Source organism: Chelonia mydas, chromosome 1 (genome assembly GCF_015237465.2).
Source record: "Chelonia mydas isolate rCheMyd1 chromosome 1, rCheMyd1.pri.v2, whole genome shotgun sequence".
NCBI classification, from domain to species: Eukaryota; Metazoa; Chordata; order Testudines; family Cheloniidae; genus Chelonia; species Chelonia mydas.
Window position 1 is genome coordinate 79,918,142 of NC_057849.1, and position 19,247 is coordinate 79,937,388.

At 40.4% G+C, this 19,247-nt stretch overlaps 1 protein-coding gene across 26 annotated transcripts in view; it reads right to left on the reverse strand.

Moving 5' to 3' along the window:
- The window catches only part of MYCBP2 (MYC binding protein 2), a 418,792-nt gene that overhangs the window by 269,265 nt on the left and 130,280 nt on the right, over positions 1-19,247 (reverse strand). For all 26 annotated transcript variants that reach the window (XM_043534235.1, XM_043534264.1, XM_043534248.1 and 23 more), the window contains 6 exons: positions 18,856-18,975; positions 17,046-17,127; positions 11,951-12,068; positions 10,604-10,808; positions 10,073-10,226; positions 2,086-2,258 (listed from right to left, as the gene is read on the reverse strand). In XM_043534235.1, coding sequence (XP_043390170.1) covers positions 2,086-2,258; positions 10,073-10,226; positions 10,604-10,808; positions 11,951-12,068; positions 17,046-17,127; positions 18,856-18,975 — 852 coding nt within the window. The remainder of the gene's footprint in view (positions 1-2,085; positions 2,259-10,072; positions 10,227-10,603; positions 10,809-11,950; positions 12,069-17,045; positions 17,128-18,855; positions 18,976-19,247) is intronic.

Below are 19,247 nucleotides of genomic sequence, written 5' to 3' on the forward strand. Positions count from 1 at the left end.
GCCCCTAATTATAGCCTAAAACTGCTCACTCTGTTTAGCTGGTAAATGTTCAATAAAGATGGAGAAATTGGTGTAATTTGAATGGTTGTATACAGCCATGACAGCTTGACAATTTGCTATTCTAAATTGAAGTGTTGTGGATGAGTAGACCTTGCAGCCAAATCAATTAAGACATTGTTGACCTTTATCGTACAGAGTGGCTTTAGCATGGTATTGCCTGCCACATTCAACCACTCCCTCCACAAATAGGGAGTTGGGTGCAGGCTGGGTAAACAAGAATTCAGAATCCTTAGTTGGGTTGTAATATTTTTAGCAGCCCATTTACACATTGGTGGCATTGTTGCTGGTGTCTGACAGATGGTCTTGGCAGGATCCAGCACAACCCTCACTGGTGGGAAGGGCAACATGGGCAGAAGGAGACTACTGAAGGATACCCAGGAGTTTATGTTGTGACTCTTTGACCTCCTCCAAGAGGATCTGTAAGGAGTATGCAATATGTTTCATTAACTCCTGGAAGTCTCAGAAATCATCAGTTGTAGAAGGTCGGGGAGGGAATAACTGCCTCATCTGTAGAGGAAGAAGAAATATTTGTCTAAGGCATAACTTTCTTAACTCTTCTAGCTTCCTGTTTCTCAATGGACTCTTGACCTTAAGGGAACCAAGGCGGGATAGACAGGGTAGATGGATTTATTCTTCCGTAGACCCCACAAGACAGACTATGAGCCTGTGGAAATTACTGACGATATGCCATCCAAGGATCCCAGTATGCCCAATGAGCAGATCCATATGACACTTGGGGAGGCATCCACTTGTGCTCGAAGCAGGTCATGGGTGCATGGGTCCATGTTTTATGTAAGTCCTGCCTTTCCACCACACTCTGAAGATGTTGGAGAATTGAGCAGTACCAGGAAAAGGTCAAATTTCAATTACCATAGTTCCACCAGCACAGATAATATTTCGGCACCCATTAGCGAGCGAGACTCCAGTTTATCCGAAACAAGGAGATCTCTGGCATATCTGAATTCCTGTGGTACTAAGTAAGTTTGAAGTACAGGGTCATATTCCATTGTCGATACCAAGGACATAAGCTGTTCGAGCAGGTCTCTCCTGGTAGATTAGTCAATACTGATAAGAATGTCTTAAGGGGCACCAAGATTGCATAAGTTGCATGCCGTTTACCCAGTACTGAGGATGTCTTTGTTTTGGAGGGCAACATAGGTACAGATGGTACCAAAAGAATTCTAGGTATTACCTTTTATAGAAGAGTGCTTAAACTCCTTTGCGGCTGAGCTCTGCTTCTGTGGTATAGACGAACTCAGTACAGAAGCATTTTTGATGTCTCTGTTCTTAGAAGAGACCAGAGGCCCAGACATGAGGTCAGTACCAATGGTGCCTGGAGCCTCAACAGTACCCAGGGCAGGACGTAAGGTCTCTGAAACAGTCTTAGTTGGAGGAGACAGAGACTTCAGAGTAAGCTCCTTCTGAGGAGAATGGGCTCTCCTTTTTTAGGTCTTCTCTGAGGATTTACCTCCAACAGATCCAGGTGAATGTGCTGAAGTCCAAGGGGCACGATGTTCACTCCCAGGTCGATGTCTGAGGTGAGCGGATGGGCATCCTGGCCTAGATCTGAGGCTGGATAGGGAGAATGCTCCATTGTTAAGAGTCTAAGTCTTATCTCACGATTCTTCCTAGCCCTGCCCTTAAACCCAGAGCAGAACTTTTGAGACCAATTCCTCTGAAACAAAATAAATAGAAATGAGAGACAGAGGCTAACAGACTATTTTTGAATAGAAAGGCATACTAATACTCTGTCTCAGGCTGAGGCGGATGAGAAGGAACTGAGAGCAATTCTACCATGCAGCCCTATATAGCCTCTGTGCAGGGCATGAGGATGCGTAGGGCATATATGCAAGTCGAACGAGCACTAATACAAAAAAAAAACTCTGCTCTCCGGTGTATGGGGTGTAAACACACCTGAAGTGGAAAACCCATGGGGACACTACTCAAAAACAACACACACACACAGAGCAGAGTGCATTTACTATTACTTTTCAGCTTTCTGATTCATCAACCATAAATTTATACCTAGAATGTGCAAAGCTGCATGAGACCTGGTGGTTAGAGCTTTGGATCCTGTCGGAAGAGCAAGTTCCGGGCTTAGAATACTACATCGCGATTGCATGTCTGGAGCTGAGGGAAGCCTGGAATCAGCAACAACGGCATTGTAACTCCACAGTTCTCTAGTATTTGGTCGAAACCTGACCCAAAAACACAAGGTAAAAAAAAGATTTCAATGTAGCAACAAAATTAAATTTAACGTAACAAAAAATTAACTGAACCTATTTTAATATCTAAACTTGCTAAACTATTTTAATATCTACTGAAAACTACTTTATGATAGTTCTGACTAGTAGGGAATGTTAGGATTGCAATCTACTGTACCAATGAAATACATGTTATGCAAGATAACTACTATTTATTACAAAATATAACAATAACCCCAAACATTCTTAATAACCTTAAATTCAAACTAACATTAGATTATTTAAATTACAGAACATCCAGAAAATATTCTAAGCATATCTCAGAGCTAACAAGAGACATTAAAATGGTTGCTGACTTCAGGAGCTTAAAATCTAATAATAGATGCAATACAACAAGTGACAGTACCAAAACAGTAGGGGATGAGGCAAAGAACAGCAAAGGTTTCAACTGAAAGTCATAAGGTTATGCAGTTTTGACGCATGTAAATCATGGGGGTGAGGGGTCAAAATATATTTTCGCTTGTTTTTTTTCAACAGACAGTACCTTCTTGTGGATGACCCATATCACGAGGTTTTTTTTTTTTTTTTTTTTTTTAAGGGAAAATGATCTGAACACAGTAACTTAGCAATGGATTATAAGAACCTTCTATGTGTAGGGGCAGCATGGAATAAGATGTAGAAAGGGAATGAAATGAGTGAGAAGTATTTGTTATCAATGGTATCCCAATGATGACAATTAAAATTGACACTGAAATTATTTCACTGCTCATCAAAGCATGTTAGTAAGGAAAGAACAATCATATTTTGAAGACCTACAGCATCTTTTTCCTCTTCATACGATTCATGAAGATAAAAGTGTAGGTGGAAACAAACAAAGCCCTAAGAGCATATAAAAGCCACATGAAGGGAAAGTAGATCCCATAGATCCAAGCAGGTCATCTAAACAGATCCCACAGATTTGAGCAGGGCATCTAAGGCCCTATGAAAAGGATCCAGTCCTGCAGAGCCCAGATGGCCTTTCAAGCCCTGCCCCCTAATCAGACTGCATCCCTTCTAAACAAACGTGGGCTAACTGGCTTCCTCCCTGGCTCTATAGCTGCTACCACTTGTCCTTCATATAGATTTTTTGACTCAGGCAGAAATTTATGCAACACTTCCACTTGACTCATATTTTCAAGATTTTTTTCACAATCATGATGGCTAGAAACTTCTCTCTAAATGAAAGCTGAGATTCTGATGTCATCGTAGAGCCTTAAGCATATACCTATTGCCTTAACTCATCTCTGTTCATAGGTGTATTTGAACTCTGATGAAGGGAAGTCTATCCTGAAGAGCCCATCAAAGCCCACATTATCATATTCTGAATATATGAAGGTTAGTTACCTGTAACCGAGGTTCTTCAATATGGACTCTGCATATTCACACTCATGGGATGCTCTGACTGGTGCAGTCCAAATGGTAAAATTCTACCAGCAATAGCTGTTGAAGCATCCATGCAGCTCCCTTGCACTCTCCTCCCTACCCCTACTGAACTCTTGAGTTCTAGGGCAAGAGTTTAAAAGGAGTGTGATGACCCACCACCTCAGTTCATTCAACTGCAACCCCCAGCCCTCTGGTAAGTAGGACTGAGGTAGCGGGGAAAGGTGGGTGGGGAGTGTGACTATCCAGAGTTCATCTTGAAGAATCTCAGTTACAGGTAAGTCAACTCCATTTCTTCCTTTGAATGTCCTCTGCGTATTCCTACCTATGGGATGCATTAACAAGTACTCTGACCCAAGAGGCATTCTAGTTAAACAAGGAGTGCATGACTGCCTTGCCAAACTTTGCACCAGATCTAGATTCCAAATCTAAAGAACAATGATTACTAAAAGTGTGAACACAACTATGGGTTACTACTGTACATATCTTCACCAGAGAGCTATATCTGGAGAAAGCCATGCACACTGCCTTTGATTTAGATGAATGAGTTCTGCTGCCTTGAGGAATGGATAATCCCTTCAATTTATATGCTTCATAAAATCTAACCCATCTAGAGAGATTTTGTATATAAACAGCTTTTCTCTTGTTTTTTGGTCAACAAGCTATGAACATCTTGGAAGACTGTCTAAATGCTGTAGTCCTCTCTAAATAAAAAGACAACACTTTCTTCACATATAACACGTGTAATTTAGCATCCCCATCATGAGTACGGGGTTTGTGAAAGATGACTGGTAAAATTATAGATTGATTTATGTGAAAATCAGAATTTTTTTTGGTAAAAATTTAGAGTGAGTGCAAAGGATGACTTTATCATCATGAAAAATAGTGAATGGTAGATCAGTCATTAATGCATATAATTTACTTATGCATGTTGCAGAAGTGATTGCTATCAAAAACTTTTTTTTTTTGACAGACAAATGAAAAAGAATGGGTTTAAAGGGAGATTCCATTAATTGTGTTGTAATACATTCAGATTCCAAGAGAGCACAGGAGTTCGTACTGAAAGATATAAATTATTAAGGCTTTTTCAAAACCTCTTAACTGCATCTCATTAGCAAAAACTGATTTTCCCTCTACAGGTACATGCTATGCTGATATGGCTGAGAGATTAACCTTAACTGAAGATAAAAAAGACATGTTTTAAATACAATAAATATTCAAATACATAATTAATTGGTGCCATATAAGGAACCATGTTATACATGGAAATCCACAATAAAAACCTCTTCCATTTAAGACTATAGCACTTTTGTGTGGATTCTTTTCTAGACTAAAACAGTCCATTCTGTACTTCTAATGAAAGCCTTTCTTCTAGCTTATCTAAAGATCTATTCCCCGCATAGTCAAGTGAAAGGACCAAAGGTTCAGATACATAATTTCACAGATATAATGCTGTCATATAGTCTATTACTAACAGAATTGCTTTGTTTTTGAGCTGAGGTAGAAAATACATTAGAGCTAGTCTGATTGTTCTCAGTTCTAAAATATTGATGTGTAAGTTTATTTGATGAACAATGATCTCTGATCAACAATTCACTGATCTGATGGGCTCCATATCCTAGGGTAGATGTATCCATGGTCGGTATTACTGATGATGTAAGAGATTGAAAAAGTACATCTTTTGTTGAATTTTGATTGTTTGTCCACCACATTAAATGATGATACACCTGATGTGGAAATACTGTCTAAACCTGGTTTGTAATTCTTTGCTAACTAGTGTTGAAGACCTCATCTGAAGACTAGCATAAGGAGTCACTGCTGTGGTTGATGCCAGCAGACCCAGCAACTGAAGGACATAAAGAATCAATTGTCTCGGTAAGCGGCAGAGGAAATACATACGTCTTTTTATGTGGGTCTCTCTCCCCTCTGGGAGAACAGCACTCTTCACAGTTGAATCCACTATGGCTCCTAAACAAGGAACCCTTTAAATAGGGTTTAGACATGGCTTTTCACAGTTTATCTGTAATCGCAGACTGACAAATAGTGAATATATTTAATTTACAAGATCTCTTCCCTAGATGACCCTTATTAGCAAATCATCTAGGTACAGGTATAGATATATCCCCTGCCTTCTTAGGTATACTGCCACAACAGGCAGGCATTTTGTAAATGCCCTGGGTGCTGCAGATAACTCAAACAGGAGGGTCTTGTATTGAAAAATGGTCGTCTCCAACAATGAAACAGGAAAATTTCAGTGACATGGTTTACAGAAATGTGGAAGTATGGGTCTTTTAAGACCAGAGCTGCAAAACAATCCTGGAGGGAAAGAGAAGGTGTTAGAGACAACATGCAGAAGTGAAGTTCCTTTATATAAAAGTGTTTAATTTCCTTAAATCCAGATCCGTTCCCTCTGTGATCTCATGGAACTACCTCTACTGCATCTAACTATAGTAGAGGCTGGAAATCCATTTTTAGCAAATCAAGATGACTGATCTCTCCCCAAATAGGAAGTGGGTGGGTTGCTGGGGGGAGAGGTTCTGAACTGAATTGTGTAACCGTATAAAAGAGCTTCTAATATCCATCTGTCCAATGTTATTAACTCCCACTGCTAAAAAAAATGGGACAACTAATCCTCAAACTGTGGATTAAATAATGCCCATACGGGCTGGATTGAAGCTCTGTGTCATTATGTCAAATCTGATGCATCAGAGGCAATGCAGAAGATGAAAATGACAAAAGTTTCCCTTTATTATTACGAGGTTTAACTTTCTTCCTCTATTGATGTTGATGCTGTATGTTTCAGATGAAAATGATATGCCCTTCTCTGGTACCTGTAATGATGTGAAGGAGACAAAAAATGTGGATATTGCCTCTGATACCTGTTTAATGAAGTAGAATGTAATTTCTTCCCTATTTAAGGAAACCAAAAGATCTAGCATATCTTACATTTTTCATGCTCTCAGGTACCTCTTTAGTCTGAACACTAAACAGACTTCTCCTTCCAATGGAAGGTCCAAGAGCCTCATTTCTGTCTCATGAGGGGGTCCCACCAATCTTAACCAGGTGTCTCTTTTTAGTGACACAGCCAAAGCTACTGATCTTGCTGAAATATCTGAAGATTCAAAGCCACAGTCAACTGTTGCTTAGCAACATTCAGTCCTTCAGTCAAAACAGCATTTGATAATCTTTGGTGTTCCTCTAGAAGCATATTAAAAAAAGGATATTTTGCTCCAGAAATGGTATGGGTCTCTTAGCCATGACAGCTTCATAGTTGGATATGCATATGCTGATTTTCTCTGAAGAAAACATATTTCTTCCTAACACATCCAGTCTCTTCCCTTCGTTATCCGATGGAGCAGTGAGCTTGGGCACTTTCTGATCTGTGAAATGCCACTCGTGAATTAGGAGGCTCGCAAGTATGAAACATAGCAAGTCCTTCTTCAGGGAACTGATATATCAACTTTAGAGAGAAGCTGTGTGGTTGACATATTTCATAACAAGGGAAATATGATTAGTTACCTAACTACTGACCCCCAAAATATCAGAGAGGATGTGATGATTCCTACACAAAAACAGAAGGAATATCTAGCATCTTTGACATTCGAGATACTAATTCTTGAAAGGCTATGCCATCTTCTGATGGTGATAATACTGAGATGTCCTCCACATTTCCATTTGGAGAAGACACATCCCTTAATTCTGAATCAGAATCTACTAGCTCCAGCTCGTCCTCATATTTTACCAATTTCCTTAGGTGATTTCTTCTGAGGAAGCTGTATTGGCTGGTCCTTATCCCTTGGATTCAACAACTGAATGTCCTCCTGATATACTCTTGCTGAAAATCTGTCCTCACACCTTCCTAAAAGGTGCCTGAAATGGCCAGTGAGACCATCTTACTAAAGGAGATATCTGCCACTCAGGCCAAAACCCCCACGGACAGATTGAGCTGGAAATATCTCTGTGCCTGCAGATCCTGCACTGAACTGATTATATTTTTTTTTCCTGGTTCTAATCTGTGATCTGTGTTTCTCTTCGAGCTCCAAATCACTCGAGGCTCAGACAGGACTTGAGACAATACCTCCTTGAAATGGAGAGCAGAGAGAAGTTCTTCTCCAGGGATCATGAAGGAATCTTAATAGAATGCAGCAGCACAATGCTCCAGATCCTTTCCTGTTCTTTGCTGACTCTCAGAAAAGCAGTCAGTCTGATTGCTTGCAGCAACCCAAGTGATGTGTCCTAAGAAGCAATACCAGGCTCAACTGTCAATGGAGCCACTTATGGATCCATATGATGAACTACCGCTTTAACAGTATTGTGCTAGTTAACAAACCCTCATCAGTTCTTTTAACTGGATCCTTAGATCTGACAATATCACATCTGGAGGAGCCTGTCCTCATGGTGAGATGTCTGTACAAGGACAACTCCCAACTCTGAGCTGAGATTTTAAGCCAGATCCTGGCTCTATAATGAGATTCTGTCCTTGTAAATGCTACTCTCAGATTGGTTCTTTGTATTGAGGCTGACACCAAGGAGATCTGCACATTTTTTCTTGGTATTGCAACCGATTCTTTCTGAAATGGGACAGCTATGGAAACAGAGTTTATCACTGATCCAAAACTTTTCTTTTTTGGATCCTTAACTATGTCATATCTTGCATCTGACATAGAAGCTGAATCTGTTTTTATTCCCCAGCTGAACTGATTGGAACTACAACCGCTCTCTGAGAATCTGCTGCCACGGTCAGTGCTTCCTGCAATAAAACTGACTGGAGCCTATTTCATCTCTCTCACTCTTAATCCTTCTTCATGCATGATTGGATATTCAGAGTGAGAATGATCTTCCCTCAAACATGCCAAGCATCTGATATGTGCATCTGATGCTGAGAATACTGCCAGTCTCGAGAACCATCTTTTGAATCCAGGCTTGTTAACTTCTGATCCAACATGTTATCCTTTAGCTACCTACCTCTAACAATATATAACTATAAGCACTTAGGTAACAACTAACCAATACAAACTATCTAGCTACTACTCCATAAGGATCACGCAGCAACAGTGTAACCGTCCAGCTGATCACGGTTGAAGGAATTGAGGTGGTCTATTTTTGACAACTCCATGCAACTTTTAAACCCTAAAACATCCGGCGGGGAGGGGTGAGGGAAGCACGCAGAGGGACCAAGCCACACAGACACTCCAATGGTTACTGCTAGTAGAATCCTACCATTCAGGCTGCTCTGGTTGGAGCATTCTATGAGTGGGAACATACAGAGGCACTCAAAGGAAGAGCTATAATCTATTTGGAATGTCCTCTTATTTTTATGTCTCAAGTGGGCAGAGCTTAGAAGAGTACCACTTCTTCCCCCTTCCTATCAGTTCAAACTCCAATCAGTGAGACTGCTGAGGAAGATCCTACAGTAACTGAATTGAGTGATTAAGACAAACAAGCGGTTTAACTGCTGGGCAAGGCAAGAAGATTCAGATACACGATACGTTGTGGAGGAACAAACAGTAAAATCTGAATATGGCTTGAACACAATGAAAGGAACACAGATGGAGGAATTTAAGATTACCGAATATTTTGAGCCTGGAGGAGTTGTTGAAAATAACAGAGACCAACTGATGTGAAGAGAATTCAGGAGGAAAAAGAAGCAGCTCTGTTTCGGCCATGGAGGTTGAGCTTAAGTGGACAGCAAGCCATCGAAGAAGAAAAACAGAGATAGAGTTTGTCACAGAGTAGCTGGTTGCTGTGGACAGACTGAGCCAGTTCCCCTGAACTAGAGCAGGTAAGTCCAATTCAGTTAATTAAAGAGTGCTAGCCTACACCTGAACCTAAAAAGAGCTGCTAACAGGCAGCTGGAGGGAGGAAAGACAGATAGGCTGAGCCGCGGAGAGGAATGGAGAGAGCGAGCTAAGCCCTGGGGAGGAAAAGCCACACTGGAGTGCAGTTAGCTCCTATTGTGCGTCCCTAGAGCAAGGGGCCAATAGGCTCAGGGAAGCAGACCTGTGGCTGCTGTTCCAGGATGGGAGCAGAGCTGATTAAGGGTGGGAAGCTGCCAGGAACAGGTGTGCTAGAGACCTCTGGGAGGGCTGACCCTGAAGCCTGGGGCCAAGGACTGAGCTGAGACTGTTTTCTGTTTGTTTGATAACCTCTGTTTAAAGAAATAAACCTCCTTGAAAAGAGGGGCATGACAGCACATGCTTTGGAGCCAGGGAGAAACAACAGCCCTGGCAACAGATACAAAGGAGACTGAACAGATGTCTTCTTACGATAGGTAAGAGAAATGACAGTTGAACCTACGTGAGCAGATGATGCTACCCAAAATTGTTCTAATAAATTCAATCTTATTTCTATACTGATGCCCCCTTTCTGTGACTACAAACCACACTTGCCTCCAAATAACATCATAAACAGGATCCAGACATACTCCAAACCCTTGAAGATCCTCCTGTTCAGAATCATTAAATGTCTTGCAACTCCCATCTACTTTATTTATCAGAAGACATTTAAACGGAGGCGGTTCTGACATAGAAGCAGGGACCAAACCTGGAAAAAATAGACAAATAGTCCATCTGTCACATGCTAGCCTCCATCTCTGAAGTAATACTACTACTATAAGGAAAGTTCACTCATAGTACAATATTTCATAGGTGTGATGAGATTTTTTAACTGCGCTGGAACATTAAAAATTTAGGAGTACCTTGGAGGATTTTTATTAATAATAAAATTACATTTGTAAGTTAATTAGGATACCACATACAATATAAATACCTTAAAAGTAAAATGGAGTGTCATAAGGTAAGAGTTTACTCAATTTGCATTTTTTACTTATTACCTCCACTGCTTGCACTGTAATGTTTCAAGTCCCTTCACTAAATGTATGTTAAATGAACTAATTTACAATACTGTTGAAGAGCTCTTACCTATTATATGCCTGCTTGCAAAGATCTCCGACGTGGCTAGAACATGAGAGTTAATGAGAGCTTCATCAATCCGAAGAAAAGTCTGATCTCCACTTGCTCCAATCCAAGTAGCTTTGCGTCCATATTTAGATCCAATATTAGGCATGGATGCTGGCTTTGCATTCCAGTATGGCATATCCAAAATTGGTCTGCCAAGCTGTCCCTTCTAAAGCAAGAATTCAGTAATTAGTAAATACTAGCAACAATAGTTTCGGATGGATAAAATAGCAGTTTCAATATACAAAACGGAAAATTGGAAAAAGATGACCCATTTAAAGTTTACTTCATAATGCCATCACACTGTGGCATGTGACCTCGGGGGAAGGGGCAGCGCTGGGGGTGGGGCCACAGGTCAGGCACCACTGACCCCTCCGCCCGCCCCCCCCCAAACTTTTAGGGAGCTTCCAGCACTCCTGGGGTGAGGTATTATCTTTTATTGCCCAACATCAGTTAGTGAGAGACACACATTTTTGAGTTTACACAGAGCTCTTCTTCAGGTCTGGGAAACTAACTCAAAATATGGCTGCTAAATGCAAGGTTTGAACAGATTGTTTAGCATAAGTAATTAAATATTTCAAGGGACCATTCAAGGTGAAGTGGCTTGTTAACACCACACCAGTCGTAGGGAGAGAATGAAGAGGAGAGGAAGCAGCTGGGGAGGGGGGAGCTTGTTGTTAGTGGGTTGCAGATTGTTGTAATAAGCCCTAAATCCAGAGCCTCTATTCAGCTGATGATTTTTAGTGTCTGGCAAAGTTATGAATGTGAGCTACATCCTACAATTTTTAACCTTAAGAGTTTGAATGAGCCCTACCATTGGTGTGAGGAAACAGAAGGTACTGCCTCCCTAGCTGCCTCCCACAACTTCCCATGCAGCCCAAGCAGAAGCTCTGATGTAAGCCAGGAGTGCTCTGAACAATATTAACCACCTTCTCACTGCATTATCTTCTCATGTAGAAGAAATATTCTACAGATGCCATCAAATCCCACCACGTTAGTTTGAAGATAGTTTTGACTTTAATGCCAATTAGAAGGGAAAAAAAAACAGTTCCCCCTGTAAACCATGTAAATTTGATATGGGACCCACTTACTAATAAATAAGGAACAGCAGGAGATTTTCACAGGTTTTCATGCTTTTCTAACCAGATTTAAAATAAAGACACACAAACACTTAATGTACACAGGCATAAGTTAGGTATATGCAAATGTGTGCAACTGTGAAAAATCTTTCTAAAAACTATTTACTGTAACTCTAAGTGTACAATATATAGATAAAAAACTATTTCCAAAAGTAAAAAAATGTTTCCTTACAGAGAAACTTCCAAATGTGAAGACCTGTCCATCCATTAAGAGAATGGCTGTATGGTTGCTTCCCGCAGTAACTTGTGTGCTAGGACCTGGTAATGCCTGCACCAGAGTGGGACACCCCCTATGTCAAAATAAAACCACACCAGTATCAGTGCATCTTCATGCAACATTTAACACATGCAGTATTAATGTTAGTAACTGTGCAGCTGATCACAAAGTAATATTGTTATTGTCCTTTGTCAGACACTATCTGGAATACTATTTGTATTACCATGCAACTGAATATTTGGCTAGTATTCCAGTCCCAAGCATGACAGGCAATACTACTGGATGACACTCTACCCCAGCTGTCTAGGGAGGGGCAGAGGGGGAGAGAAGATCCTGGTTCTGCATCTCTCAAATGGAGGGAAAGGCATTAGACCATCCCTCTTTCCCCAAAAGTCCATAGATACTAGAAAGAATAATCTCACCAGAAGACCTGAAAAGTCTTCTGTGCGCCTCCCAAATACAGATGCGTTTAAGGAAAACACCAAAGTCCCTCTACCTGTCTCTCAGCAATTGGAGTGGAAGTAGTGAGTGTATCTGAAGGAGAGGACAGTATTGGTGAGTGGGGGGGAAACCCTGAAGTGACAGATGAGAAAAGAAGCAGTGAGATTGAGAGGTGAGAAAGAAAAAAAAACCCAAAACACTGAGGTGAGCAAGTTAAAGGCTTGACAAGTCAACACTGACTTCAACCGGCTTTGGACCATGGCCTAAGTGCTTGCCTACACTTGCAAATTGTTTCAGATTAAGGTAGGGTCTAAATTTAAAGTGGAACAGCTGTTTCTGAATAACCCTATGTTAAGTATCCTCACACCTTCTTGTCAACTGTCTAAATGGGCCATCTTAAATATCACTACAAAAGCTTTTTCTCCTGCTGATAATAGCTCATCTTAACTAATTAGCCTCTCACGGTTTGTATGGTAACTTCCAACGTGCGTGTGCGTGTTCCATTCTATGCATCCGATGAAGTGGGCTGTAGCCCACGAAAGCTTATACTCTAATAAATTTGTTAGTCTCTAAGGTGCCACAAGTACTCCTGTTCTTTTTGCGGATATAGACTAACACGGCTGCTACTCTGAAACCCATGTGTAGAGAATCCTTGATGACTAGAGGGAAGGACAATGGATAGATTAGGCATGAAAAAAATGAGAGAAGAGATAAAGAGAATACAAGGTAAGGAAGGACACTGAATATGACAGGAAAAATACACAAAGATATATAATGAAGGAAAGAAAATCTGGAGCCAAGGGTAAAAGCGGTAATGTACAAGTGAAATGTACTTTGGCAAGTTACATTATTTAATATGCTGTAGAAAACTCAGTTCTTATTGGTCAGCAATATGCTCATTTGGACAGACATGGTTCCCTCTGCACAAAGGTTATCATTCTAAAATAGTTAAAGTAGTAAAACACCAGATATTCTGATGATAATCAGAAACAAAAATGAGGGAAATTTATATTTATTATATAAATATAAAGCATTTAGTGAATTAATGTGATGTTAAGGCTAGAATTTGAAACACTGAAAACAAGGGAAAATTAAGTTAGGAGCTTATAGGAACATTATCTCTGCACAATCCTGTATATTTTATGGTATACATACAACAAAACAAACAGTAAATATATTAAATTACACATTTAGGGCTCGATCCTGAGGTGCTCTGCACCTTTCAGCACCAGGCACTTTAACATTAAAGGAGGAATAAAATATTATATACTTACACATTGACAGTATGGCAGATTTAGCATTACTATGAGAACTTTGGGCTGGTCTACACTTAAAAATGTTACTGATATAACTGTCAGAGATGTGACTTTTTTGCTGAGCCCTAATTTAGACTAAATTATGCTGGTATAATGCACCTTATACTGGCATAGCTTATTTCAGTTCTGGAACTGGTATAAACTGCACTGTTATAACTGCCTTAACGTTGGTATAACTGTGATCACATTGGGGAGAAGTGCGTAGGGGTGCCACAAGACTTTTACATGTAGACAAGTCCTTTGACTTTATTTACAGACTTTTGTTTAAAATGATAACTTATATTACTGCACTTTTGCTACTTAATCTTATTTGGCTCAGGAGGACTGGAATAAGCTATACCAGCAAAAGCCTAGTTTTGCCAGTATAAGCAGCATCCACATTAGGAGCACTTTTCTGGTATAATACAGTAACTCCTCACTTAAAGTCATCCCAGTTAATGTTGTTTTGTTATTATGTTGCTGACCAATTAGGGAACATGCTTGTTTAAAGTTGCACAATGCTCCCTTATAATGTGGTTTGGCAGCCGCCTGCTTTGTCCATTGCTTGCAGGAAGAGCAGCCCATTGGAGCTAGCCGGTGGGGACCTGGAACCAGGGTGGACCGGCAGCCCCCCATCATAGAATCATAGAATATCAGGGTTGGAAGGGACCTCAGGAGGTCATCTAGTCCAACCCCCTGCTCAAAGCAGGACCGATCCCCAATTAAATCATCCCAGCCAGGGCTTTGTCAAGCCTGACCTTAAAAACTTCAAAGGAAGGAGATTCCACCACCTCCCTAGGTAACGCATTCCAATGTTTCACCACCCTTCTAGTGAAAAAGTTTTTCCTAATATCCAACCTAAATCTCCCCCACTGCAACTTGAGACCATTGCTCCTTGTTCTGTCATCTGCGACCACTGAGAACAGTCTAGAGCCATCCTCTTTGGAACCCCCTTTCAGGTAGTTGAAAGCAGCTATCAAATCCCCTCTCATTCTTCTCTTCCGTAGACTGAACATCCCCAGTTCCCTCATCCTCTCCTCATAACTCACGTGTTCCAGTCCCCTAATAATTTTTGTTGCCCTCCACTGGACTCTTTCCAATTTTTCCACATCCTTCTTGTAGTGTGGGGCCGAAAACTGGACACAGTACTCCAGATGAGGCCTCACCAGTGTCAAATAGAGGGGAACAATCACGTCCCTTGATCTGCTGGCAATGCCCCTACTTATATACCCCAACTCCCCTCTCCCTAAGTTCCCTGTGTGGCAGCTGCCCAGCAGGCTATCAATTGCCAGGCAGCTTAGCTGTCCCACCCCCCACTGCCGTGTGCTGCTCCTACCCTCTGCCTTGCAGCTGCTCCCAAGAGCCTCCTGCTTGCTGTGCAAGGGAGGGCGGGGAAGAGGAGTGTTATTGTCAGGGTGTCCCCATCTCCCCCACTCCTGCACCCCATCTCCACAGAGCGGGGGGAAGGGAGGAGACACAACAGGGCTCAGGAGGGAGGGAGCTTCCTGGCAGGAGCTGCTGTCTCAGCTGTATTTTCCATTGCATGCATCCGATGAAGTGAGCTGTAGTAGCTCTGGAAAGCTTATGCTCAAATAAATGTGTAAGTATCTAAGGTGCCACAAGAACTCCTTTTCTTTTTGCGGAAACAGACTGCTACTCCGAAACCTGTCTCAACTTGCTGATCTACTTAAAAAGACTTAGAGTGGGGTCAGCGTACTTAAAGGGGCAACGCACGTCTCTCTCTCACACGGTGTGTGTGTGTCAGTCTCTCTCTGCCATGCTGTCTCCCCTCCCTCCATTCGTGCTGCCTTGTAGAGAGTGAGGCTACATTAACAACAACGTGTTAACTCTTGAGGGGTCAGCCAAGTGCTAATTCATCATTTAACAGTAAGGCATTCCCTGGGAAATATCTCACCCTCTGACTTCACCACCTCAACCAAGCTTCACAATCATCCTTGGTGTGTACAGTATTAAATTCTTGTTTAAAACTTATACTGTGTATATGTGTGTGTGTATAAATACATATATTAGTCTGACCAAAAAAATTTCCCTGGAACCTAACCCCCCCATTTACATTAATTCTTATGGGGAAATTGGATTCGCTTAACATCATTTCACTTAAAGTAGCATTTTTCAGGAACATAACTACGTTAACCGAGGAGTTACTGTATACTGGCAAAGCACTTCAAGGATGTAGTCTAAATTATCTCTGACTTTAATATGTGCTTCCACAACCATACATACTCTTCTTACCCTCTTCCTCTCCTGTCCTGACCCCCTCACCTAGCTTCCCTTCAAAAGTTTTCCATTTAGCTTATCGTCTCATAAGCCTATCCAAAAAACCGCAAACCATGAAGCATAACGTTTGCTGCCATCACATTGTTCACTTTGTTTGTGTGTTATATCATCTTTTCCCCCACGCTGTGTCTATCTTGCCTATTTCGATAGTCCTTGCCCTGAAGAGCATACTATCTACTACTCTGTGTTTGTACAGTGCCTAGCACAATGGGACCTCATTCTTGGTTGGTCTTTAGGAACTATTGTAAGAAACATAATAATATGTAGAAGTTTCTTTACTGAAGTTCTTAAGGGCATAAGGATTTCAGCACATATTTTTACCTTGTGGAACTCACAAGGTTGGCAGATTTTTTGGCACTGAAATCTTTATCCACTGCAGTCTTAATATGTCTGGAAAACCACAATGCATGAAGGGAGTCTGCAATAACTTTCAAAAACATTTCATCTTTGGGCCCAGACAATGTATAGAAATTTTCAAACCAAAGAAAAAGCTAAACACTTTGAATTGTATGATAGTTTTCTTAAACTAAAGTTTCTGAAATACTTTGGGGACTGAAATTTTCCCTGGTTGCTATCTGCCAGAAGGAAGGCACTGTTTGTTCTTAAAAAGTCTGAGCAAAGTCCCTTCCTGCTATTTTTTTTGAGTAACTGGTAATAGAGGGAACCACTTTTCCACAGATCAAAATTTCTGTAACCATTCTTTTTTTTAAAAAGACACAGCAACACAACATTTAGACCTTCGTGTGAACAGTTCTTTGAAGACTAAATGCTTTTAGCTTATTCTAGAGGAAAATAAAGTTGAAAACAGCTGACAGATTTTGCATACGCGCAGGAGACATTTTCTAAAATTTTTAGCAGAGCTTAAGGAAGTCCTGCCCTATTTATGTCACTCCTGAATATTCTCCCTACCTCATCTCCTCAGTAATGGAGAATATATCCATTATATGTAATCCAATTCATAGATATGGAATGAATTCAATAGTACAAATGTGTTCTTTAACCTATTTACAACATACCTGGAATTAACGTCTCCATGTCCCAGCTGCCCATGCTGCCCATATCCAAATGTGTAAACATCACCATTCTCCATCAAAACCACTAAAAATAAAATGTTTTGTTTTCAGAATATTTTTTTCCTGACAATTTGAAGGACCTCACACATGCCTGGGTTTGATGTGTACTTTATATTACTAAAAATATTTGTATAGGGTAATAATTTTACCCTCTTTGGCTTTCACTTATTTAGTTCTTGATCCTGCAAAGACTTGCATACAATTAACTTTAAACCTGAGAGTAGTCCCACTGAAGCCTTTCCCTGGTAAGAGAAAAGCTATTGAAATGTTTAATACTAATTACATTTTTCATCTGTTAATTTAAACAAACAGATTACAGAACTATCCGTGTCAAACATGTTTTGTTCAACGGTTTAATTACAAAAATCATCAAATTTTCATTCGAACAAAACAAAAAGTAGCAATCAGAGCAAAATTAGAAAAAGTAACGGCTGGATTAAATTACCAGTTAACTGACTGCCATAAGCATTTATTACATTTGTTTGCCTACTAAGAACCTGTGCAGACTGATTTTCATCTTTCTGCAGAAAAATATTATCCTACCATTAAAATCCACTTTTTCAAGGCCACTAATTTCTCATTCATCTGTTCCTCATATGTCTTGTTTCTGTGTGTTTAAGTTTCTTCACAAGAGTTCTTTAGTACTGTACAACACACAATACAGTACCTGCCCAATCATATTGTCAGCATGAAACAATTTTCTTGAATAAAACTAGGATATTATATTTGCACAGTCGCTTTTGTGATCATAACTGTACTTTAAAACAATTTTTTTCCATGTTAGAGATAATTTGGAAGCCTCCAATCAATTATAATGCTGGATTATAATTTGTTCCAATGGCACTCCAAATTACACTTAACCCAAAAACTCACTAAAATTATTATAACAATAAATATTGCCTTGTGGTCAAATTCTGAACCTACTCTGTTTGGAATTGAGGGCCCATGGATGCATAGCAGATGCAGTTCCACCACACAGGGGTTAAGAATTTATGTGGGCCACATTGGATACCCACCCCCTGCACAGTTCAGAATTCTGCAACTGGCACAGTTCAGAGTGGCAACTGGCAGGAAGAGTGGAATGCAGTAGCACTAGAGGATGGTTTCTTAACCACTGTATGGTTTCTTAACCCTCCTTCAGTGGTGAAGAGGACCGAAGTTGCCTGCAGATGTTAATCCAACCTAATCACTCCTTTGCACCCGCACAGAGATGGCTAATCAAGATATCCAATAGAATGCTAAAGACTGGAATTACAGTAGAACCTCAGAGTTATGAATACCAGAGTTACGAACTGACCAGTCAACCACTCACCTCATCTGGAACAGAAGTACACAATCAGGCGGCAGCAGCAGAGATGAAAAAAAATACAGTACAGTACTGTATTAAATATAAACTACTAAAAATAATAAATAAATAAATAAAGGGAAAGCAGCATTTTTCTTCTGCATAGTAAAGTTCCAAATCTGTATGAAGTCAATGTTCAGTTGTAAACTTTTGAAAGAACAACCATAACGTTTTGTTCAGAGTTACGGACAATTTAAGAATTACGAACAACCTCCATTCCCAGGGTATTCATAACTCTGAGGTTCTACTGTACCCCAAAAATACCAATGATTTGAAACTTACTTGGGTAAGGATTAACACCACCTTTCCTTAAAGGAGGCAGTTCATGGTAGTTATATGAGTGGAAGGGCACATGATCACAATTTTTTCAACAAGTGCATACATTAGATAAAAGCTGTAGCTTTGTACCTGAATGGTGAAACCCACAACTGACTTGTACTGCCCGGAGTTCACAGTCAAAATGGACAGCCCCTGGAGGATAGGTTGTGATTTTGCTGGCATCCTTCTCACCCCTTTCTCCACTTCCGTCTACAAACATATAATTCACAGTTATATTCTGATTCTTCTCAAGAAGCAAATTTAAGAATAATGAACAATGAGCAAGGGTGGGAAATGAAAACGTATGAATAAGGTAACAGCAAGAACAACCTGCAGTACAGCAGATTAAAGACGTCAAAATGCATATACTAGTAATAAAGCAGATTTTGAGATATGATACACTGAAATTCTATTTGCAAACAGAATCTGCTAATGGACACGGTTCTGAACTGGGAAAAAACTATTAATCTAGTTAATAACTT